Source organism: Neophocaena asiaeorientalis, unplaced genomic scaffold, assembly GCF_003031525.2.
Source record: "Neophocaena asiaeorientalis asiaeorientalis breed wild unplaced genomic scaffold, Neophocaena_asiaeorientalis_V1.1 scaffold134, whole genome shotgun sequence".
Classification (NCBI taxonomy): domain Eukaryota; kingdom Metazoa; phylum Chordata; class Mammalia; order Artiodactyla; family Phocoenidae; genus Neophocaena; species Neophocaena asiaeorientalis.
In genome coordinates this window covers 27,267,578-27,292,704 of record NW_020185339.1, presented here as the reverse complement: position 1 = coordinate 27,292,704, position 25,127 = coordinate 27,267,578, and the positions used below count along the sequence as shown (strand labels likewise).

At 44.8% G+C, this 25,127-nt stretch overlaps 2 protein-coding genes and 1 pseudogene across 2 annotated transcripts in view; all 3 read right to left on the bottom strand.

Annotated features, from left to right (window-relative positions):
• BIN2 (bridging integrator 2) overlaps positions 1–11,178 on the bottom strand; it is a 33,588-nt gene extending 22,410 nt beyond the window's left edge. The window contains 3 exon segments of the mRNA XM_024736811.1: positions 3,835–3,915; positions 10,893–10,997; positions 10,999–11,178. Of these exon segments, the coding sequence (XP_024592579.1) occupies positions 3,835–3,915; positions 10,893–10,997; positions 10,999–11,070 (258 nt within the window). The 5' untranslated portion in view covers positions 11,071–11,178.
• LOC112394180 (protein DBF4 homolog A pseudogene) lies at positions 115–3,828 on the bottom strand (annotated as a pseudogene).
• A 4,180-nt stretch (positions 11,179–15,358) lies between the features above and the next one.
• The window catches only part of CELA1 (chymotrypsin like elastase 1), a 19,859-nt gene continuing 10,090 nt past the window's right edge, over positions 15,359–25,127 (bottom strand). The window contains exons 9-11 of the mRNA XM_024736570.1: positions 24,536–24,681; positions 16,261–16,410; positions 15,359–15,511 (exon numbers count right to left, since the gene is read on the bottom strand). Of these exons, the coding sequence (XP_024592338.1) occupies positions 15,494–15,511; positions 16,261–16,410; positions 24,536–24,681 (314 nt within the window). The 3' untranslated portion in view covers positions 15,359–15,493. The remainder of the gene's footprint in view (positions 15,512–16,260; positions 16,411–24,535; positions 24,682–25,127) is intronic.

Genomic DNA, 25,127 nt, shown 5'->3' with positions numbered 1-25,127 from the left:
ACAGGCTTCAGCAGTTGCAGCATGCGGGCTCAGTTGCTGTGGCACACGGGCTCAGTAGTTGTGGCTCGCGGGCTCTAGAAAGCAGCCTCGGTGGTTGTGGCACATGGGCTTAGTTGCTCCGCAGCATGTGGGATCTTCCCGGACCAGGGCTTGAACCCATGTCCCCCACATCAGCAGGTGGATTCTTAACTGCTGCACCACCAGGGAAGTCCCTAATATAATTTTAAAGAATTATTTTCCATATAATTCTTACATCATACCATAAAGAATTTGACTGGTCTTTGGCCCTGGTTTCTGAGAAGTCACTTATAAATCCTTGGCATTTTGTTATTCATGGTGGGCCTCTCAGATCATACCTGTGTCCATGCTAAACAAATGACTCAGGAATGGTGGCTGGTCAGGTGGGAAAGGTGAACCAAGTGATTAGAGGGTTGGGGCTTTCATACAGGTGATATCAGTATGACCTCCAGAAAGGAGGGAAGTTAGAGATTAAGTTCAATCACACGGCCTATGAATGATTCACTATGTAATGAAATCACAATAAAAACTCTAGACACCTGAAGTTTAGGTGAGCTTCCCTGGTTGGTAATCCTACATCAACGTGCTGGGAAGGTGACGTGTCTTGAGAACACAGAAGCTTCATGTTTGGGATCCTCCCAGACCTCCCCCTGTGTGTCTCTTCATTTGGCTGGTCCTGATTTGTACCCTTTATAATAAAACTGTAATTAAGTAGAGCACTTTGCTGAGTTCTATGAGTCATTCTAGTGAATTACAGAAGATGAGTGGTCGGTAGGAACCCCCAAATTTGTAGCCAGTTTGTCAAAAGTGCAGGTGGCCTGGGAACTTTGGAGGTTTACAGATGGTGTCTGAAGTGAGGTAGTCTAGTGGCGGACTATGCCCTCAACCTGTGAAATTTGAACTAATTCTGGGTATTTAGTGTCAGAATTGCATTGCAACTGGATATTCATTTAAGTTAATAACTAACTCCCTTCTATTATAAAGAGGGGATCTAATTTCCAGGACTCATGTCAGAATTAAATGAGATAAATGTGATGCCTGGCACACAGAGATGGAAAGTCAATACCCTAAACCTCTGTAATCCACTTCTTTTCCCCCCTTTTTAAAAAATGAGCCACAAGTTTACTCTATAATTTTTCTGTAACAGGTAATGAATTCTGCAGAAAAATGCAAACATCACCTTTATTATTAATATTTACATTTGGTTCTATAAACAAACTTGGCAAAAAAAAAGTAAGAATTTTTATACAAATTTTAAAAATTTCAATATGATCTTCATCACTTCTGAAAGCTATTTAAGTCAAAAGCCAGTAAATATACAGGTTGAAAGGGAAGAGAAAAACATTGACAACAGATTATTTGAATTTCCCTCTTCCCAAGGATCTAAAATATCACATATACCACTGTTTTTAGCATAGCTTGTGAAATCTAAAAATTCTGACTTCACTAGTCTGAAATAAATTCAGTAGAGATTGTAGTGGTGAACTACAGATTGTTTTCTTCTTGTGTAGTAAGAAGTTCAGTTCTCTTCTTATCAAATTCCACATTTGGTTCCAGATTTTTTTTTCTTCCTTATAATATTTTCACTCTCCAGTGGATTTTACCAGAAGGTAAACTACCTGTATTCTTGATGTCACATTCACTGGATTCCTAGGAGGACTCTGGAATGGAGTCTTTCCCTGAATTGTTAGATGTTCCTGTAAACTGTTTATTGCTAACAGACTAGAATCATGACCAAATACTGAATGAAGGTCCTTTTCCTTCAGATCCTGTGCTGGAAAATGCAAAGCATCTGACTTTTCGTTTTGGTTGAGATGCACTCTTATCCATATTGAAATTAGAAACGTATATACATGTCTGTGGCCTACATGGATAGTGATATACCCTTACTTCTAAGTCATTTTCATGTATAATTAATTTCTGTTCAGAAATGCCAGGAATGCATTCCTGCTCATTTTTATGTGGAGGTAGATGTGTAAAATTTTCTTTTATGTCATTTTCGGCTGGATTTAAAATGGAACATTTATTAGATGTTTTCTCATCAAGCCCTCTCAATTCACTGGAAAAGTAGGGAATATGTTCTGAAATAAACACATTTTGTTCAGGTTCCTGGGTTTCTTTATACAGGAAACTCTGCTCAATCACTTGTACGTTATTTTCCCTGAAGTCTGAGATGTATGTTGCGATTCTAGCTTTTCTTTATATTCAGGCTTTTTCAGGACAGTTGCAGTAATAGGAGAAATGGATCTAATACTGTATTTTATTCTTCTAGGCATGTCCCTTTCATATTCCACAAAATCAAAAACTAACTTAGATACAATACCATCAACAACTTGATAGTGATTACTCTGTGCAAAGTTTCTGTGCTGCTCACTTAGAATATGTGGCTCATATCTTCTACCTTTACAAAAGGCTTTTTGAGTCTACTTGTTCTTGCTTTTTGTGGGCCAATACCTATTCTTTTCCCCACATCGCTTACAGAAGTGCTTGATTTCTTGAGTAAATACTTTCTTTTATTCAATGTAGAGTCTAATGTCATCAATATGAAGAATTTTTACTCCCCATGACAAGGCATTTGATAATATACTATTTGAAGGAAAAAAATCACGGTCATTTCTAGCTTTTTCGACCACTAATTTTCCTCTGATCAAACACACTGAATCTGGAGACTCAAATGAACTTCCATCATGGCTAGAATAAGGTGAAGTGGTTTCTGCACTATACGCAAATTCAGGGCTTGGTACACGAGAAATTTGTCCTTTTTATTTGAAATAAGATAACTGATATCTTTACTGAGAAATTCTTCAACTCGCCGTCCCAGATCCTTAATGTCCTTTGGCAGTTTTTCAGATACAGTGACAGAAGGTAAGTCAATGTAAAATACTTTTCCCCAAAGTGGCTTACTTTTGGATTTTCCTGGTTTGTTATCAGTTTTCAGAGTTTAAAGACGGCTATTTTTTTCATTTTTGACATGAACTCCACCCTGGAAATGTCCTTTGCTGTAGATCCTCATGGCTCTGTAGTTCATGGCAGACACCTGGCATTCACATGCTGGGTCTGGAGAGGGTGTCACGTCCAGCAGTTCTGGAAACACGGCTCTCCAAGGCCCGCTGATTGGCCAGCTGCCTCTCCCCTTTTGCAGGCCACCAACTGTTGTCCACTTCTTTTTTTTTTAATGTTACTATATATGAATTATATATTTTTTCTTGTTCCAATTGCATGTGTACTATAGAATTTTCAGAGTTGGCTGCAGTGACCTGTTATCCACTTTTTAAAGTAAGTTTTCTACATAAAATTACCCATAACATCCAGTGAAGGCAGAAGGAACAGTGAGAACAGGAGGTTTGGGTGAGAATGACAGGTAAAAGATGGAGGTATTGTTTTAGAATAAATGGCTTTGGTGAGGTAGATGCGGTGGACAAAGAGGCAACAAAACATGGGGCCACTGAGATGAGAAGACCCTTAGGGTGGGAGAGAGGCAGCCTAGGGAAGACAGTAAGCCAGAAACTAAGGTTCCAGGGACTTGTTTTGATTTTGTCTAAGGACCTGGTGATGTCACTGTACCCTGGGGGAACCACCAAGAGAAAAGAAGAACACTCGTCTGTCCCCCTAAACCCAGAGTGAACAGGAACAGGAAAGGTAATTTTCTGTGGTCCCCAGGAGAAGGACAAGCAGCAGATCACCCTGTGGCCCTTACTCCTGGGGGAGGATGGGTTACTAGGGATGCTTGCTGATTTGCAGAACCTGCTGTTCTGCCACTCGGCCCTCATATCTTCTTTCTTCCTCCAAGCTTCCCTTTCCCACCCTCCAGATTACCTGTTGTTGGTAGAAGTTATTGGCATTTTGTTCAAACCGTTCATCTTTGGTTTCCACAGTTTTCCCCAACTTCTGCAGTACCTGGGGATATAAATCAGAGAGGTCCACACTGTTATACTCAAGTCTCTCTTAACTGTTGGCCTCATTTGACCCTGGCTTCTCTCAGAGTCTCAGATGCAACTTAAGGGATGTACTCACATCAGCCCAACAGAATTAGAAATATAGCATGTTGCTGAAAAATCAATCATGCTTTATGGTTCTTCTCAAATTGGGGTACTCCTGGGGATATGAAGCAGTGTACAAGGGGGTATATATAAAGACCAGAATAAATAAGGTATATGTTCCTGGAATGAAATTGTTATTTACAGTGGTTTTCGGCATGGGGGAAAGTATTATATTAAAATAAGAATTAATTAGAAGAATGTAAAATGTGCATGGTTTTTAAAGATAAAACATGAGCCTTGAAGATATTTTTTTACTTGAGAGACCCTCTTCCAGCCATAGCAGCAGATTCCTTTAGATAGATGAGGTCAGAGAGGCGAGCAGGAGACTCTCTTCTTCTGAAGGCCCTTGTGGAAAACTTTGAGAAGCCCTGATATAATGCATTTGACACTCAGCTAGAAGTGAGGGCTGTCCATATTGATCTCCTCTCCCCTGGGACCGGGAGAGCCAACCATCATACTTATCTGAGTGCTGATGCAAAGGACATGGAAATGAGAAAGGCACAGCTCCTGCTATCATAGGGGACACTCACTTATAACAAGGAAGACCCTGACTCTTGTATCTGTAACCCCATTTTGGAAGGAGGCACCACCATCCCCCAGACCCAAGTCAGAATCAGGAGTTGCCCTCAACTACTTCTCTCACTTCCTTCATGGAATCCCTCACCATCTGGAAACCATCCCATGATTTCCAGTCTCACTGCCATAGCTTTAGTCCAGGCCTTCACTGTTTTCCACCTGGCCTGGTCTATCATGCTGCTGCTTAAAACCTTCTGATGATTCTCCATTCATCTGCTCAACAGATTTTTATTAAATGCCCAATATGGGACTTCCCTGGTGGCACAGGGGTTAAGAATCCACCTGCCAACGCAGGGGACACGGGTTTGATCCCTGGTCTGGGAAGATCCCACATGTCGCAGAGCAACTAAAGCCCGCGCGCCCTAGAGCCCGTGCTCCGCAACAAGAGAAGCCACCGCAATGAGAATCCTGCACGCTGCGATGAAGAGTAGCCCCCGCTCGCCGCAACTAGGGAAAGCCCATGCGTAGCAACGAAGACTCAACGCAGCCAAAAAAAAGTACCTACAAGTTATAGTTCTAACTCTAGCATACATATGGGTCTCAATGATCTGACCCTTCATTGAGCCTCAGCTCTCAGCATTCCTTCTTCCTACCGGTCTCTCTCTCTCACAGTTCTTTAGTTTTCTAATAAGCCAAACTGCTGCTTGCTGTAGATACTGTTATTTACAGTGGTTTTCGGCATGGGGGAGAGTATTATATTAAATAAACCCATAACCCAATGCCCTCTTTCCAGAATGCTCTTCCTCACCTTATCGTCAGCCAACTATCTAAAAAGACCTGATTCATACTCTATATCCTTTGTGACACTTAATCACATCTACTTTATCCCATTAATCAAGCTAAATGGCTCCCTCCTAAGCAGTTACAACTTCTGTACCTGTGTACACTTTTGTTACTGGTTTTTGTTTTTGTTTCTTTTGGCCATGTTGCCCTGCTTGCGGTGTATTTTAGTTCCCCAACCAGGGACTGAACTCGGGCCCCAGCAGTGAAAGTGCTGAGTCCTAACCACTGGACCACCAGAGAATTCTCCTATTACTATTTTATTATTTGCATTTATCTATGTCTCCTTCTAAACTGTGAGCTCCTTGAGGATTGGGCACTTGCCTTATCTGTATTTCTCAGTATCCAGCAAATAGATACTTAATACTTACAACAGGAAGAAGAGTGAGACTGATACAGGAGGGAACCAATGGACTGGGCCTTGAACTAAGATTTTACTAGGGACTTACCCGGTGGCGCAGTGGATAAGACTCTGCGCTCCCAATGCAGGGGGCCAGGGTTCGATCACTGTTTAGGGAACTAGATCCCACATGCATGCTGCAACTAAGAGTTTGCATGCCACAACTAAGGGGCCTGCAGACTGCAACTAAGGAGCAAGCAAGCCACAACCAAGGAGACCATCTGCTGCAACTAAGAGCCGGTGCAACCAAATAAATATTAAAAAAAGAAAAGATTTTGCTAGACTGAAATAAAGTAAAAAGGGTGAGGATAGAAAGAGGATTTCAGGCAAAGACAACATCAGCAAAGTCACAGGAGTATGCAAATTCATGGCAGTTTCATGAGATGGTTCAGCATGACTGGTTTAGGGTGTGTTATGGGGAGTGATGGGTAAGGAAACTAGAAAGGGAGATTGGAGTCTCATTGCGAAGGACTCTGAATCTTATGAAAGAGCGCCCAGGTCTTGGGTGTGAGACCGGCTCTATGTAGACTCTGACTAAGGTGTCTCCATTCTTAATCCTGGGGCTAACATCTCTCACTTCTGGAGCTCTCTCTATGGTGGTTAAGCTCAAGGTTGCTGGAGTGAGACAGATATATGCCCCTATCTTGGCTTTTCCACTTACTGGCTATAAGCCTTTGGGCAAATCACTTCAACTCTAGAGCCTCAGTTTACAGAACTCCCTTTCCCCCACTAAGATAATAATATCTCCTGGAGTTGTTGGGAGAATTAAATGATATACACATAAATTGCTTTCACAGTGCTGCCCTATGGTAAGTACTTAATACAAATATTACCATTGTGTCTAGTTCCACTCCCTTCCCTATAAATACCTGTCTTTATTTCCTTTTCAGTTTAGCCATATGTGTTTGTCTGTGTCTCTCTACTCCACCTCACTTGACAGCCAGCCCTGGGTGTGCAGAGTCGCTCATCTTCCCAGGCTCCACCCTCTGCCCCCAACCAAACACTGTCCTCTACCAGAAAGTTGCAACACCACCTTGTTTAGTGGTAATGGCAGCTCTCACTTCCTTCCTGCCACCCCTCCCTTCCTTTGACTGGGGCTTGGTTCTCCTGCTGGGGGGGCGGGGAGGGGTGCTGAAAAGAGAGAGGTGTCAATTCAGTCTAGAGTCAATGTGGCACACCCTGGAGCAGACCAATATCCCCAAACCCCAGAAGGCTCAAGGCAAAAAGGCTTGGAGGGTGTGGGAGTGTGTGTGTTGAGGGAACACTCCCACCTTCAACTCTGAAACTGAAAAGATGAGTATGATCACCCTGAAAACATAAGCCAATGCCCTGGGCCCAAAGTATCTGTTGCCTTAAGCAAGAGGGCCATGTGTCAGGGCACCTACACTATGTTGTAGATGTTCCTCCTCAACTAGAGTTCCTTGAGGAAGGAGGATGTAGGGATGCTCTACAGATGTTTGTTGAAAGAATTAATAATTCTACCTTTGGATTATTTACTAATGAAAGCTCATATAATGCCAATCCTTAAAGTCCTGCACTGAGAATTTCACCCCAGTTTGCCTGGCCTAGCAGATGAGAAGTTAGAATACAGATTATTTAAAGAGAAAGAGCAGGGACAAGAGAGAAAGTAAATGTGGCAAAATGTTAACACTTGGTGAAACAGGTGAAGAATATTCCAGTGTTCATTGACCTATTTTAATTTTTGTGTAGGTTGGGGTGGAAATATAAAGCTTAAAAAAAAATCACTGCAGACATGTTTTATATTTTAGTTAATTCTGTCAATTGGAGTAATTTGAAGAGGGGTTGGATATTAGACATTATGGAATTTTGTTAGAAAATTTTTTCTTAGATGTGATGATACTGTAGTTATGTAAAAAACCCTTATTTTCAAGATATATTCTAAAGTAGGCTCTCCTTAATATGGCCCTAATATATTTTCCAGCCTTTCCTCCCACCACTCCCTGAGCTCCAGCTCAGCTGCATTTTTCCCTATTCCGCCTAAAAGGATTTCCAGATTCCACGCCTTGCTCACGCTGGCATTCTTCAGCTGGACTGCTCTCTCACCACTTGCCTGAGGAACTACTCATCAGCCATAATTCCTATCTCAAATTCAGCCTTCACTACAAAACCTCCCTCTATTCTCAATTCTTCTGTCCTCTGAATTTCCCACGGACAAGCAGATCTCTCAGGTCACTTATTTTACTTTAAACAAACAAACAAACAACAACAAAAGAACCCCCAACTAGACTGTAAGCTTCTAGCAGGCAAGAATGCCTCTTGCTTATCTCTAAATTCCCTCCGGGGTCCAGCCCAGTATCTCGGACAAAGGAGTTTCTCTGTAAATATTGCTGATTGAACCCTCTGGGATACAAGCTGAGTAAAAGTCAACAGATGAAAAGACCAACAAAGGAGTGGTAAACAATGAATGCCCTTTCTTGGGGGAGATCTGAGAAGTCTGCCACAGAGAAATCACAAACAGATGGTGAAAGTATTAGTTTGAAACGTGAAGATGTATCATACTGTAAAAACACAATAAAGCCAGACTCCTGTTGAGTCTGAGTAGAAACTGGAAAATAAAACAAGAATGCTTCATCTCCATTGTGTTTAACAGTCACCAGACCTTCACTCCTAGGTTTGCTCCTTCGAGATCAGCAGGAAGTGGGCAGGCACAGGAGGAAGTGGGGAGACACAGATGTTAGAGTGGTTTTTCAGGAAACTTGTAAAGAGAGCAGCCTGCGATTGGGATCCTAAGGCAGGACACCTGAGTTTCAGTGATAATTCTGCCACTTGCCAATCTCTTTTGAGACTCATTTCCTCATTTCTAAAGTTGGGATACTAATAGCATGCTTAAAGAGTTGAAAAGATGAAGTGAGATCATATCACAAGAATGTGGGCTCCATAAAGGGAGATATCATATCCTTATATTCCTGTGCTTTGTCCATAGCAGGCACTTGATATGTGACACATGAGTTGTTACATATTACTCAGATGATTACAGTCAACTGCTTATGGTAAAACTGCAGTGTCCCAGTGAGTCCTTTCTTTTGACGATAACATTCTCCCTCTTTATCTTGCCTTCAATAACTTCCCAAGACTCAAAAACTCTGGCAGGCTGAGCTGAGCTCTTTCTCCCAAACCTAGGCCATTCCCATTCTATCCAGGCAATATCCACTACCCCTAGGGTGCCAGCGGTACAGCTCGAAGTTCAATGTCTGCCTTTGTGTCTAAGTCTGGGTTCAGAGTATCTCTCTGTTTTCTGCAACAACCTGGGAGTTCCTCAGGGCAGATTTGAGTTTGCTCCTCTCTCTGCTTTCTCAGGGTTCAGACTAGGAAGAAAGAACAGGGTGTACCTGGGCAGCTGGTTCTCTTTTTGGGAAATACTTGATTCTGAGGTTTGAGGCGCCCTCTCCCCTTCTCACTTTGGTGTCCTCACCAAACTGAGTTTCCAAATCACTGAACATCAATTCTCATTTTACAGATGCAGAATCTGAAGCTCAGAGCAGGGATGTTATTTACCTGAGGCTTCGGAGCCCATGCTAAAAAAGGAAAGAAATCTTAAAGCAAGGGCGTAGTGTCGATAGGCTAGATGAGGACAGGTGAAAGAGTGAGGTAAAATCAATTGCTGTGTCTTTTAAACATAACTATCATCCACGAGTTTTTGGTCTTCGGCGATTTCTTTTCGTTTTTCCAACCCATAGAGTGGCTGGCCTTCTCTTCTCTAGTAGCTGGCCTTCTCTTCTCTAGTACCTCCTTTTCCTCCACAAACCACTTCTAACTAGACCTTCCCACAGGCTCTGATCACTATCAGATTCGTAACTAGACAGCCTTTGGAGAGACTGAAACCATGATCGAGGTGAAGTTAGGATAAAGTAACAAAGTGTAGCCACACAAAAATCTTTTCCTTTTCCTCTGCTCTTTCACATGACCCCAGCTTCCTCAGACAAAGACCGGGGGAAAAAACACACACACATTCCCCCTACCCTTCCACTGTGAGCCTCTTGAACATAGGCACTACATCTATATTCCATCAATTCTCTGTTGATAATCCCACTTGGGAGAGCTGGCTGCCTTTACTCCTTCCCAGCACTCAAGCTAGTGCTCCGCTTTTGGAAGATGATACAAATATTTAAATTCTTAAGCACATGGTGTTCATTCAAATGCTTCTAAGACCACAAAGTCTTAGAAAACCAAAATTCTCTCCCAGGTCCTTATCGCTCTCTCCCTCTGGTTCTTCTTCTAGCCTATTCATTTACCCATACCATCTCACCTACCAGAGTGTTGGTGGGTGGAGAGCAGGGGTTCAGGTTAGAAGCAAAGAAAATACTCTGAACGGGTAGAAACAGTAATGCCACTGAAGTGTGTGGAGCAGCGTCCACACCATCTCCGTAGGTGGGCAAGTTATAGACGGACGTACAGACAGCCTACCTAGATGGAGCAGGGCCACCCACAGCTAACCGAGGATACAATGCAAAAAGAAGTGCTCTTTCCCCACCCTGAACAGGGTTACTCTCCAACGCCAAAGCGAGGCCCAGGAAGACGGGCTTCTGCTTACATCAGCTTAAGCAACACCCCGCGGCCAGGCCGGGTCAGGTACTGAGGCAATTGGGCAGAATTCCTCTAGTCCTCCTGGACTCCCGGTCCCAGCTAACGGGTGATGCTCGCTGGCAGGCCAGCTGGTCAGTACTGTCTTATGACTCTGGGAAATGACCCTCTTTGAACCTTCAATTTCATCATCTGTAAAAAATACCACCTTCGCTGGGTTGCGAGGCCAAAATTTGCTACACAGCAGTCACCAACGTTAGTTCCTTTCTTTCCCCTTTTCTGGGTCATCTTGGGCGTTGTTTAAGGTTCCTGAGAGAGGCCGTGGGAACCGTCTCCCAGCTTCCCCCATCCCTGCCCAAGACCGGGCAAGGCTCTGCTTTCTCTCAAATCTGCCTGTTTCAATGGAAACCCAGTCCCCGCTCGCGTTTCCCGAGGTCAATCGGATACCCCTGAGGGCGGCCCAGCCTCCCGGCCCAGAGCGCCCTGCACGCCCTGGTCGCCCCGTTGAGCCTCGGCCTCGGCTCCCGGCTGCCTACCTTCTCCTGGGCCCTGCTGAACTTCTTCTGCACCTGCTTGGCGAAGAGGCCGGCAGCGCCGCTTGCCCTGCCCTCAGCCATCCTGCCAGCTCCCCAGGGGCAGCAGGCCCTGGCCCGGAGCCCTGTGGTTTTCTCTGGGCCCCTGAGGAGGAAGCGAGGTTCCCGGCATGCCGCGCATCCGGTCGGGCGGGCGGGCCTCGCGACGCACACCCCGCCCCGCCGCCGCCTCGGGCTCACCCTGGGCTGCCCGAGGCTGCCTGAGGCCCAGGGCGCCTGGCCCTCACGGAGACCCTTGCAAGGCCCACTCGAGGCCCAGCCGGTGGCGCCCCGGGGCCCTCCCCCGAAGCCTATCCGGCTCCTGGGTGCGGCCCGGGGAGGGGCCAATGGGGCACCTGTGGGGCTCTGGCGGGGGCTGGGCCTGCGCCTGTTCCCAGGAGGCGGGAAAGGCGGGCCTGCCCTCAGGCGGCGCTCCAAACCCTCTGGCCCTGAGATAGAGGAACACCAGCCCCGTTGAAGAGTTTGCAAACGTGCGCCAAGACTCAGTGTTCCCCAAGAGCCAATTAGCTGTAACCGATTAGCGGGGGTGTGTGTCGGGGGGGATAACTGAAACAAGGGGGTAGAAAATACTGTGATTTCCACTCAGCAAGAGGGTTGTATAAGGGACTTCTCTGGTGGCGCAGTGGTTGAGAGTCCGCCTGTCAAAGCAGGGTACACGAGTTCGAGCCCGGGTTTGAGCACTGGACCGGGAAGATCCCACATGCTGCGGAGCAACTAAACCCGTGCGCCACAACTACTGAGCCTGCTCTCTAGAGCTGGTGAGCCACAACAACTGAGCCCCATGTGCCACAACAACTGAAGCCCGTGCTCCACAGCAAGAGAAGGCACCGCAATGAGAAGCCCATGCACCGCAAGGAAGAGTAGATCCCGCTCAATGCTCTAGAGAAAGCCTGAGCGCAGCAATGAAGACCCAACACAGCCAAAAATAAATAAATAAAAAGAATGTTGTATGGGAAAACGGGTTTGACTTACATGGGTATGTGTACTGGGTCACCAAGTAAAGTTTCTTAGTCCAGGGTGCAGTTTTTAAAGATGGAAACCCTCTACCAGAGAGGAGGTTGGCTCTGTCAACTGGAAAAAAAAAAAAAAGCACAATCTAAAAGTTGAGAATTACGTTTTATTTGGCGGACAAAACCGAGGACTTAAGCCTGGGACACGGCCTCTCAAGTAGCTCTGAGAGACTGCCGGGAAGAGGTAAGGGAGGAGCCAGGATATATAGGAGTTTTTGCAACTAAGACCAGGTTGTCAGAACATCAAAAGATTATGGTTAATTAAAGAAAACCAGATATCTCACGTTAAGGAATTTGGCACTTTTCTATTTGTGGGAAGATGCAAGAGTCTGGGCTCACTGAAATCACTCCTTTGATATGCACCTCAGCTATCTGGGGCCAGTACCCTGTGTTTTCTCATCCTGAGTCTCCTCAGGGTAAACTGTTGGGGCTGGGGGTGGATTCAGTGGCTGATGGCTTGATGGTCAGCATCCTGTTTCTCTCCTGAGTTCCCTCAGGGCTCACCACTGGGGGAGGGGGTGCTGTAGTGTGATGGCTTGATGGCTGCAACATCCGTTGTTTACTGATATGGCAGGCAACATTCTTTCACTCACAGCTCTAAACCTAGATCTGGTAGGGTAGGCTGAGCAAAGGGGACAGAACTCCAGATCTGGACTTGAAAGGGAGGAACAACTGAGCTAGAAGTAGAAACAAGGATGCTTAGGAAAGGAGAGGACCTTTATTGAAAAAAGGCTGAGGATGAGGGTATGGAAGCCTGTGCTGGGGGTGGGGAGCAGATTTTTCTAGCTGGAGGAACTAGTACAGTGTACTAGATGGAGAGAGGATATCAATTGTGTAACTTGGGGTGGGACTGCTCAGATTATAACAGTTTCTTCTCCAGGTAGAAGGTCTCCAAATGAGTTACTCCCTGGGACTTCCCTGGTGGCACAGTGGTTAAGAATCCCACTGCCAACGCAGGGGACGGGTTCGAGCCATGATCCGGGAAGATCCCACGTGCCGCGGAGCAACTAAGCCCATACGCCACAACCACTGAGCCCATGCCACAACTACTGAAGCCCACATGCCACAACAAGAGAAGCCACCGCAATGAGAAGACTGCGTGCCGCAACGAAGAGTAGCCCCTGCTCGTCGCAACTAGAGAAAGCCTGCACGCAGCAACGAAGACCCAAAGCAGCCAAAAATAAATAAATTAATTAATTTAAAAAAACCCTCAACTTAATCTCTAATGCAGAGAGGACCACATTTAAAAAAAAAAAAGAAAGAAAAAGAAAAGAAAGTAACTCCCTGACATGTTTGAGGGGATAGCTGGAAATTAGGACTCTGGGTTTGGAGGAACTGCTTACTCAAGGATTTTATTGTACAAGTAAAATTCCCCGAAAGAAAGGAAGAGGGACAAAATACACTTCCTAAGGACTGGCGAGGGAAGCTGGAGGTCTGAGACAAAATTGGAGGGCCTTCTCTGCTATTGTTTTTCAGGTCATTCCCCCAGAAAGGCATATTGCACTCAGGGTCAACCATGTGACAGGCATTGCTGGGTGTTGGGGAAGCCAAGAATAAATTTTAAAAATGTGATCCCTGGGCTTTCCTGGTGGCGCAGTGGTTGGGAGTCCGCCTGCCGATGCAGGGGACACGGGTTCGTGCCCTGGTCTGGGAAGATCCCACATGCCGCAGAGCGGCTGGGCCCGTGAGCCATGGCCGCTGAGCCTGCGCGTCCGGAGCCCGTGCTCCGCAACGGGAGAGGCCACAACAGTGAGAAGCCCGCGTACCGCAAATAAATAAATAAATAAATAAAATGTGATCCCTGACTTCAAAATGCTTAATGTCTGGACGTTGAGGTAGGTTGTTAATCAGATGTTTATAATGTTATGTGCTTAATTCATTTCTAGAAATGGATACAAAAATTTCAGGTAATAGGTCATTAGGGTTTATTCCGTTATAACGCTAGCTGTGGGGATGGTCTAGAAGAGGCAAAGTGAGGAAAATGGAAGGACTTCACGTTGGGTGGGGAGGAGTGGGGGCAAGTGGGAGGACTGTGGTGCTGTGGGAACACTGAGGAGAGATGGCAATGACAACAGGTGTGTCACTAGCAGAAGGAGGCTGACACCTGGGTCACTGTCAGCAATCCTCAGCAGTGCAGCCCAGCCACTGCTTCCTAAGAAACCGTCTTCAGTGCCAATCCCTTGGGAACTGAAATTGGTCGTCACCAAATCATATAGTATTATTAGAGCAGGAAACATCTTTAGAAGTTAACTAGGTAGGGAAACTGAGTAACAGAAAGGGTTGGTGACTTGCCCAAGGTTACCCAGTTCCTCAGTGGCAGAAGTGAGCTGGGAATAAAGGTGTCCTGTCTAGCCCAGCTTCTTTTGGTGTATACACTGTTCTAGAGGCCTCTGCTGACACAGCAGCCTATAAATTGCAAGACTGGTCTTAGCCAGTTTCTCCTGCTATAATGTTAACTCTCCCGGTACCTCTTGTCTGGTCCTCAGTGATGGCTATGAAAAGCTACTTTTCACCCTCTTAGCCTTCTCCTTTCAGTTCCCTCTTCACTCTATCACAGGCCACTCTAACAGACTGAGCCCTGGCCAGGATAGGACAGAATTATCAGCTTCCCAGTTCTCTGTGGTTTATAGAACCCCGGATCTGGTTGCTTATTTTTGTCCAGCCTTGAAGTGCTGACTCATACTTAGTTTGAGACCACATATTATTTTCCCCTCAACCCTTTCCTTTCTTTGTTCCTTATCTTCTTTTCTCCTTTTTTCTATTCTTTCCTCTCTGTCTCCTTTCTAATGTGTCACTTACGTTGTCTGCTGGCATCTGACCTACTACCTAATCCTGTACTCCTATCTTTAATATATCCTTGTAGTTGCCATGACTCAGAACCTTGGGGTGAGCATTGTTCTAGGCACTGAAGGGAGAAACAAAAGAAGGACAAGCCTACAGTCTACTTGGGAGAGTCAGGGCACATTTCGTCACTCAGGAACATTTTAAAGCCCTCTGTGCCTTTGAATATAGCAAATATGTTTGGGAGGAGGGACAGATGGGCAGATTAATGGATGAGTAGGTCCTAACATAATCCAAAAAGGACAATGTAAGACCACTCTCACTTGGCTTAGTTTGTGAACTGATAGAGATGGCAGCAAATGGAAGAGCGAGCCCAGAAATGTGGTGAAATCCAACTCAGGCCCTATAACTGCATTTCCACTAGAGGGCTTAATTACAAATAAAAAGACACAGGGGGCTTTTTATTTGTAATAAAAAGAAGATCCCACATGCCGTGGGGCGGCTGGGCCCGTGAGCCATGGCCGCTGAGCCTGTGCGTCCGGAGCCTGTGCTCCGCAACGGGAGAGGCCACAACAGTGAGAGGCCCAAGTACCGCAAAAAAAAAAAAGACACAGGGTAATATATATATTCAATTTTATTTGCATTTCTGCATCTGGCTCAGTAGTCTGTTAGAATGGTTTTTCCTGGATGGCCTCAAGTCCTGCTGTGGATCAAAGAATCATCTTGGGAAGGCCGTTGGACACAAGAAAATGTTCAGTTGTTGGCAGTGACCTGAACGAAAAACCGGTTATATCCAGTCAGTAACTTCTGCCTACCTCCTTTCTTTTCCCTTCAGGGCTCCCAGTTGAGCACGGCCCTGTACTGGGTTTATGGGGGCGGCGGGGGCAGGAAGTAGTTCTCAGCTGTGTCAGGACAATTCAATGTTATAGGCACATACTCAAGACTTAGTGTCAAGGGCAGACCTTGAACCGGTTGTGAGTCAAGGTTCATGCCACAAGACTCCAGAATGTGTTTGAAGACTGGAGGGTATAGGTGGGATAGCTGTGAGGCTCTACCACCAGGTCAGTGTAGGTATAGTCTCACCTAACCCTCAAGCATTGTTTAAGGTGGTAAAACCTCTTGGCAAAGGGTAGAGCAAATTCTCATGATGCCCTTAGAAAGAACTGGTGGAGGAGAAGGTTAGTGCCTCTTCCCTCGCCCAGGAGAGGGAAGCCATTTTCCCCTTGGCTTTGACTTTGGACAGCACTGGTATGTACCTGGTTCAGATCTGCTGTTGCCACCACCCACCTTACCCTAAGCAGTAAACAATACAATGAAGCATTCTTAGTGGGTATGTGAAGTGGAACTCAGGACGGCAACGTTATCGAGCGAAAGTACACTATGGAGGAAGGGAAAGGAGTAAACATTTGAATGCGGTGAGGAAGAGGATGGCTTCCCCTGCTTAACTTTTGCTCCCCAACCCAGCCAGTGCTTGGGTCTCCAGGTAACCCTATTTCAAACCATCATTTGAGAGGACTCACGTTATTTATCCAAGAGATGTAAGCAGAGACCCGAGTGAAGACTGTGGGCTTCCTGGAGACATTACAGCCCAGGCTGGACACGAAGCTGGTCACACCGTGGACAGTGTACTGGCCATTCACCAAGCAATGAAGGGGACCCCCAGAATCACCCTGTGGAGAGGAGAAGCCGTGTCCTAAAACTCCGGATCTTTTGATCTTTGGGCCTTTGTTTCTGCTTACGCCCACCCACCCCCATCTCTGTACAATCCTGTATTGTTTAAAAGCTCCAATTAAGATCCCCACTTTCGGGGTTTCCCCGGTGGCGCAGTGGTTGAGAGTCCGCCTGCTAATGCAGGGGACACGGGTTCGTGCCCCGGTCCGGGAGGATCCCACATGCCGCGGAGCGGCTGGGCCCGTGAGCCATGGCCGCTGAGCCTGCGCGTCCGGAGCCTGTGCTCCGCAACGGGAGAGGCCACAGCATTTTTAAAAAAAAAAAAAAAAAAAAAAAAAAAAAAGATCCCCACTTCCTTCATATCCCCTCAATCAAGATGAACCTCCTCTTCCTTTCTAAACGACCATAGCACTTCTTCCTTTCTTTTGTAGCACTCATGTCATGTTCTGCCTTGTGTTTTGGTTTCATAATTTGTTTCTATCTCCCACGCTTATCTGTGAGCTTCTTGAGACAGGAAATGCATCTTACTGATGTTTTCCTCTCCACGATGCTAGCATAGAACTTTGAACATCTTAGGCTCAATAGCTGTTACCGACTTAAATTGAACCTGGGGTGAGGGGAATAAGTTGTTCTAATGATTTATTTATCCCCAGCATTCAGACCAACGGGTCTAATTAGACTTAGCCTTTAGACACAGGGTAGGTAGTCAAAACATGTTAAACTAAACTGGCGTAAAGAGAAGAGAAAGTGAGGTATTGGGTAGTGGTTACGTGCTCGGGCTTAGAATCAGACAAACTGGAGTTTACAGACTGTGACCTTGATGCTCGTTTCCTTACTCAGTTCCCAGAATGTCAGTTCTCTGATTCCAGACATAAAATTGGAAGATATTTCTTTGGATAATCTGACCAGCACAAGAGGGAAGATCTAAAGATACTAACATTGGAAGTCCCCCAATGAAATGGCCTAGCCAGATCCCCTGACAAAGCAGTTCACTATAGATGAACACCACCTAAGGCTCAGAGCTACCTATCAGCTCTTCACTGTCCGACTCTGAAATAAGAGCATATGGTCAAGGATGACCAAACATCTGAAGAAAGCCTCAATTATAAAGATAAAGGGGCTTCCCTGGTGGCGCAGTGGTTAAGGATCGCCTGCCAATGCAGGGGACACATGTTCGAGCCCTGGTCCAGGAAGATCCCACATGCCGCAGTGCAACTAAGCCCGTGTGCCACAACTACTCAGCCTGCGCTCTAGAGCCCCTGAGCCACAACTACCAAAGCCTGCACGCCTAGAGCCCGTGCTCCACAAGAGAAGCCACTGCAATGAGAAGCCCGCGCACCGCAACAGAGAGTAGCCCCCGCTCACGGCAACTAGAGAAAGCCCTCGCGCAGCAACAAAGAACCAATGCAGGCAAAAATAAAATAAATTTAAAAATAAATAAATAAAAATTTAAAACCTCCTTATTTAAAAAAATAAATAAAGATCAAAACAAAGAGAAGGAAATAAAAAATGAAGGCAACCAAGATTATGCAGGGAGAAGAATATAAACAACAAAACTATGATTAATATTGCATCCATGATACAAGAACAGCAAGCTATTAGAGCATTCAGAAAACAAAAAGAGCCTTTGGAAATTATGATAGTAGAAATGAAAGACTGGGTTAGGAGATAAAGCGGACAAAATGTATAGAGAGAAAATATGAAAATAAGAGGACCAATTTAGGAGGTAGATGTGTGAATAATGGAAATTCTAGAAAGAGAAAATAAAAATGGAGGGGAGGAAATGATCAATAAATAAACATTTTCAGAAGCAAAGATCTGGAGTTTCCAGAATGAAGAAACCCACTAAGTGTCCCTCAGAATGAATGCAGATAGACCCATACCAAGATACAGAACAAGAGAAGATAAAATAGGTCACTTATAAATTAGTGGAGAGTTTGGGGCTAAACTGGTGATACATTGAGTATACATTATGCAACTTTAAAAAGACAATTATTAACCCCAGGGAAAACAAAATTATGCAGGGAATAGCATTTTACATAATCATAATAAATACTAAATGTTAATTTAACCAAAATTATTTGGGGAGGTTGTGGGTGCAGATAGAAAAGTTCATGCTGGGGGCAAGTATATATGTGTAAAAGGAAGAGAGGTTGCACATCTTGCATAATGCCTGAGCTGAAAAATTTAGTGGCAATATAAGTATATGCTTTTAGAGAGGTGGAAGTAGACACTGAAAGAAATCAGCTGAAGAGTTGAAAGTGGTCCCCTCTAGGGAGGGAGAGCTTGAGGTGGTAGGAAGAACACTATGACTGTTCTTTCCCACTATCAGGCCTCATAGTTTTATTGGCCACCTTAAGCAGTTTAATACACATAGCTTCAATAAAAATTAAAACTTAAAAAAAGAAGAACTAGGGAAAGAGACCAAAAGTTCAAATTGCGGATAACTCTTTTAAAAAGGAAATAGCTGTACCCCATCCCAACTACGTTTAGGAAAAGAAGATGCTTCCTTTAGACTATTGTACTCAATACAAAACAAAACAGTTTAAATATCTTCCACTCAAATTCTAATAGGGGTTTGATAGTATTTCTAAGCTAGAGGAATGGAAGGTAATTGAATTGTATATCATACGATTTTCTTATGCTAATTGACCTGAAAAGAAACAAAGACTGTAGCGATGGGGGGTGTGGCTGAGGATATTAGGGCAGAAGGAAGAGCTGGGAAAGAGCTCGGTGGGAGACGGTGGATTGAGGTGAGAGGGGCTTAGTGAATCCACTCTGAGGAAAAGGGCTGGGACCCAGAAATCTGAAAGCCCAGAAAACAAAGACACAATATTTGGGAAATTCCAGTGGGAAGAGACCTGGCGACACAATCGCTTCAGAGAATTGCCTATCTGGAGTGGCAGCAAGAAGAAAAGTACTCTAGTTTTTCAGAGTTCAAGGCCTTGAGAGAGAGCAGAGGAAAGTGAATTAAACTCTGAAAGGTTAAACCTTAAGAGGTTATAGGTGAAGGTGGCTGGTGAGGACCTGTAAGAGCTTGACTTATGTGTTCATCTTTTTTTTTTTTTTTTTTTTGCCCCAACTTGCAGATAGGGTTCCCAGGATATAGGACTTTTAAGTTTTGACACTGGTGTGGACAAAAAAATGTTGCCTGCCATGTCAGTAAACAAAGAATTTTGCCTTCCATTCTGGGAAACAATGAATGTTGCCCACCATCAAGCCACCAGCCACTGCAGCCACCTTCTACATCCTGAGGGGATTTCAGGATGGAGAAAAATGATACTGGCCCTAGGTAGTTACGATGCATATCAAAGGAATGATTTCTGTAAGCCCAGACTCTTGCATCTTCCCATACACAGAAAAACACTAAAATCATTCACTTGAAATGTCTGTTTCTTGTTATTAGCAGTAATCTTTGATGGTTGTCTCCATGATTTTTTTTCAGCAAAAACTCTAATATATCCTGGATCCTTCCCTTACCTCTTTGGAACAGTTGCTCAGAGCTGTCTGAGAGGCTGTCTCCCGGGCTATAGTCCTTAGTAAGATCACTGAATAAAACATAACTCTCAACTTCTAGGCTGTGCGGTTTTGTTTTGTTTTCATTTGACACTAGGGAAGTCCTGGGAAAATTGGGATGAGTTGCTCACCTTACTTCCGTAGTTCTAAATGCTCACAAAAAAAACCCTTTAGGGACTTCCCTGGTGGTCCAGTGGTTGGGACTTAGCCTTCCAGTGCGGGGGCAGGGGTGTGGGTTCGATCCCTTGTTGGGGAGCCAGGACCTCACATGCCCTGCGGCCAAAGGGCCAAAACATAAAACAAAAGCAATATTGTAACAAACTCAGTGACGACTTTAAAAATGGTCCACATCGAAAAAAAAAAAAAATCTTTAAAACAAACACACAAAAAACCCTGCTCCACGGCATGTGGGATCTTCCCGGACCGGGGCACGAACTTGTGTCCCCTGCATTGGCAGGCGGACTCTCAACCACTGCGCCACCAGGGAAGCCCCCCTTTAATCTTTGATTCTACTATTTCAGCCAGCCTACCAGCCTCCTTCTCCACCTAGCTTAGAGCTTGCATTTGATCTACAATCTTGTCTTTAGGTCCCAATAACGCATGAAAACCCAGCCCTGGATTAATCCATTCCCTACAACTAGATCTTTGAATGGAGTGAATCATATATCCATTATGATTATTGCATGGTCTCCAACCTCAGCCTATATCAGTAACATCATGGAGGCCAGTCTTTCTAAACCCATTCACCTTAATCAGTCCAGACACAAACAACCCTTGTCCCTTCATTTTCAGCATTTAATCTGACTCCTTGTTCATGAGTAAATAGAAGCAAGATTGCAGAACACCTGCCAACTTCCAGCTACCCAGCCTGCATTCTCTTTCATGTCCATGCACATTTTTGTGTCCCTCTTCTGTTCAAGGCCAGCTCCACCTGTGCTCTTGGTTCATCTCTTCCTTCTCCTCCGGGATCTTGTGTCATCCATTTTTTCCCTCTCTCCAACTCTACAGGATCCTTTCCTCTCTGCCCAGAAACACACTTAATTTTCTTCCCTCTTAAAAGATCCACCCCCTCCATGACTGTCATCCTCCTTAAAGCTACCAGACTTGTAAAATTCCTCACTTTCATCCAAGATTCTTGAAAGAGTATTCTACTTTCTTTGTTATGTTTCTTTCTTTCTTTCTTTTAAATTGGAGTATAATTGCTTTACAATGATGAGTTAGTTTCTGCTGTACAACGAAGTGAATCAGCTATATGTATACATATATCCCCTCCCTCTTGGACCTCCCTCCCCCCCATCCCACCCATCTAGGTCATCACAGAGCACTGGGTTGAGCTCCCTGTGTTATAGAGCAGGTTCCCACTAGCTATCTATTTTACACAGGGTAGTGCATTTATGTCAAACCTAATCTACCAATTCATCCCACCCACCCCTTCCCTGCCCCCTGCCCCATGTCCACACGTCTGCATCTCTATTCCTCCTCTGCAAATAGGTTCATCTGTACCATTTTTCTAGATTCCACATATATGTGTTAATATACGATATTTGTTTTTCTCTTTCTGACTTACTTCGCCCTGTATGACAGACTCTAGGTCCATCCACATCTCTACAAATGACCCAGTGTTGCCTCTTCATTCCTTACCCTTCAATCAAGCTTCTGCCCTCACCACTCCACTGAAACTGTTCTAGCTGTAGTTACCAGTGACCCGCCAACTGCGGAAGTAGCCACTTTCAGTTATCCGCCATGGCTCCTGGCTGCAATGCATACTATGTGATGATCTATCAGAATTTCCTGAGATTTTGTGAAACCTTTATTTACTATGCTTTTCTCTTACCTCTTTTTTAGATCCTTATGGGTTCTTTGTCCTCCAACTATCTCTGAAGCACTCAAATATTTATGTTATCACAGTTCTTCCCCCCAGCTCACTGTTTGTTTGTTTTTTTTTCCCTCATTCTACCACTTTTCCCTGGGGGAGGTGGGGATGGGGGGTGGGGGACTTTGGGGGATCTCATTTCCCGTTAAGCCTTTCTCTAGCCTAGCTTTCTCCTTCAGGCTCCACTCTCTTTATATATAGTTTCTTACCAGTTAACTATAACTGAATGTCCCACTGGGATCTCAGACTCAACTTGTCAGACTCAGCCTTCCCTCCAAAATCCTATAAATATTGTCTCATAGAGGCAATCAACACCTCCCCCAAATCACTTAAATCAGATGCCTGGAAGTCATTCTTGATCCTCCTTCCTCCTCTCCACTGCCCTAATTCGGGCCCTCAGATTTCTTGCCTAGATAATTGCAAGAGTCTCCTAAGCAGTCTCCCTGCTAATTTTGCTCTCTTCAAAAACATGCTTAGGGTTTCCCTGGTGGCGCGGTGGTTGGGGGTCCGCCTGCCGATGCAGGGGACACGGGTTCGTGCCCCGGTTTGGGAAGATCCCACGTGCTGCGGAGCGGCTGGGCCCATGAGCCATGGCTGCTGAGCCTGCGCGTCCGGAGCCTGTGCTCCGCAATGGGAGAGGCCACAGCAGTGAGAGACCCGCGTACTGCAAAAAAAACCCCAAAAAACATGCTTACCTTGTCATCAGAGAGTGCTTCTAAAAGGCAAATCTGATCATGCTGTTCTCCGGTTTAGAACTCTTCAGTGGTTTCCCAGTGCCTAAGATAAATGTTCATGTCCCACAAGCATGACATTTGAAGGCCTAAGTCGTGTGGCTCCTACCTGTCTCCAGTGTCATCTCCTGACATTCCCTATTATGGTAACAGTTTATGTTCTAGCTCAGAGGTCAGCAAACTTTTTCTGTAAAGAGCCAAAGAGTAAATATCTCAGGCTTTGCAGACCAGTCTCTCTTGCAACTGTTCAACTCCGTGAAAGCAGCCATAAACAATATGTAATGAACAAGTAAGGCTGTATACCAATAAAAGTTTTTTTTAACGAACACTGAAATTTTATATTTTTCATGTGCCATGACATATTATTCCTTTCTTAATTTGTTCCCAACCATTAAAAAATGTGAAAAACATTCTTAGCTCATGGACCACGTAAAAACAGGCAGCAAGCTGGGCTTGGAGGCTGTGGGCCCTGACCTCTGCTCTAACGGTAGGGAATGCCCTATAATTCTCTGTGTTCTAGGTTCTTGGGCCATGCCTTTCTTCATGTTGCCTCTCTCTGAATACCTTTTCCTCTTTTTTTGCCTGGCTTTCTCCTATTTAAGCTTTATGACTCAGTACAGACTCTAGTTTCTCAGGGAAGGCAAGTCTTCTCCGACACCAACAGGCAGAGATAAGTACCAATCTTTTGAACTCCCATATCACCCTATACATACTAACCACATTGTATTACAATGTTCTGTTCTATGTCTGCTCTTCCCATTCTTCCACTAGACACTGTGTTTATATTTATCTTTGTATCTTTCGTATCTTTCATACAAAGATGAATCAAACACAGTGCCTAGTATTTAGCAGATGATCAAGAATATTTGTTGAACTGCATTAAGAAATCTGCAAACTTATGGTCACCAGAGGATAAGGGTGGGGGAGGGATAAACTGGGAGATTGGGATTGACATATACACACTACTATATATAAAATAGATAACTAATAAGAACTTGCTGTATAGCACAGGGAACTCTACTCAGTACCCTGTAATGGCTTATATGGGAAAAGAATCTAAAAAAAAAGAGTGGATAAATGTATATGTATAACTGATTCACTTTGCTGTACACCTGAAACTAACACATTGTAAATCAACTATACGCCAATAAAAATTAAAAAAAAAAAAGAAATCTGTAAGATGGTGCATTGGTGATTGATCTTGTCTAAACAGAAGATGATTTATATATATACTATTATAAAACTATTTTGTGCACTTTCCCCTACCATATTCACCTGTATACATTCTGCTATCAATAATACTGGGTCAAAAGGGTGGTGGTGGAAGAGCTATAAGAAAAATTGGGGTTGATGGGAGGGGAGCTAACTTATACACAGTTACAACCACCACTCCAGGCCTAGCCCCATGGCAGCCATTAAAAATCTAGGGCACAGGGGCTTCCCTGGTGGTGCAGTGGTTAACAATCTGCCTGCCAATGCAGGGGACACAGGTTCGAGCCCTGGTCCGGGAAGATCCCACATGCCACAGAGCAACTAAGCCCGTGAGCCACAACTACTGAAGCCCACACGCCTAGAGCCTGTGTTCCGCAACAAGAGAAGCCCATGCACTACAAGAAGAGTAGCCTCCACTCGCTGCAACTAGAGAAAGCCCACACATAGCAACAAAGACCCAACGTAGCCAAAAAAAAAAAAAAAAATTTATTAAAAAAAAAAATCTAGGGCACAAATAACTTCTAAAGAACACTCACATATACCAACACACAAACTTTTGAGGTGGGAGAGGGCAACAGGCAAGATGAATTTTAAGGTTCCTTTAAACTTGGAGATTCTGTGAATATAGACATAGTAGCACAGAATCATTCTCCTTCAGATGCTAGAATACAAAGTTTAGTCTGTACATAGGGGTGGGAGTAGGTGTGAAATAGGGAGTAAAAGGTGGGGGATGGGAAACAGAGAGGGGAGGGACCTGGGGTGAGACTTCTGACACTTCCCGCCTGTGTTCACCTGGCATCCAGAGTGAACTCCGTCTCCTCCAGCGCACACCATGGTATTCTTCACGGTGGAGCCCCAGTAAGAGGAGCTGGAGCAGGTGGTGTAGTCCACGGTGGGCAGGTAAGCCTGCTGCAGGGTCTGGGCCAGCTTCCCATTGGCTGAACAGGACACACAGCATTGGAGGTCAGCCCCAGATGCTATCCAGGGAAAAAAAACCTTCCCAAGCTCTGATGAAAGCTGAGGTCAGGGCAATTTCCTTTTCTCTGCCCATTGCATGTCATAGATCCTCCTTTTGTCTCTCTTTATATAAAAGCTACAGGCACCTTCCTTTAAGGAGTCATCCTTGACTACCGTTCCCAGGTTCCAAACCACTAATCCTATGCCTGCTTTTTTTTTTTTTCATCTCATGGATACCTTAATTAAGTAACTAGAATGGTCTTATTTGTTAATAACTTATCTGTCCTGCTCCCTCCTTACACTGTAAACCCTGTGAAGCAGAACTGGGACTATGCACCCTTGTTTCCATTTCTTAAGAGCTTTCCTTTATCTGCAATTTTTTTTTTTTTTTTTTGGTACGCGGGCCTTCTCACTGTTGTGGCCTCTC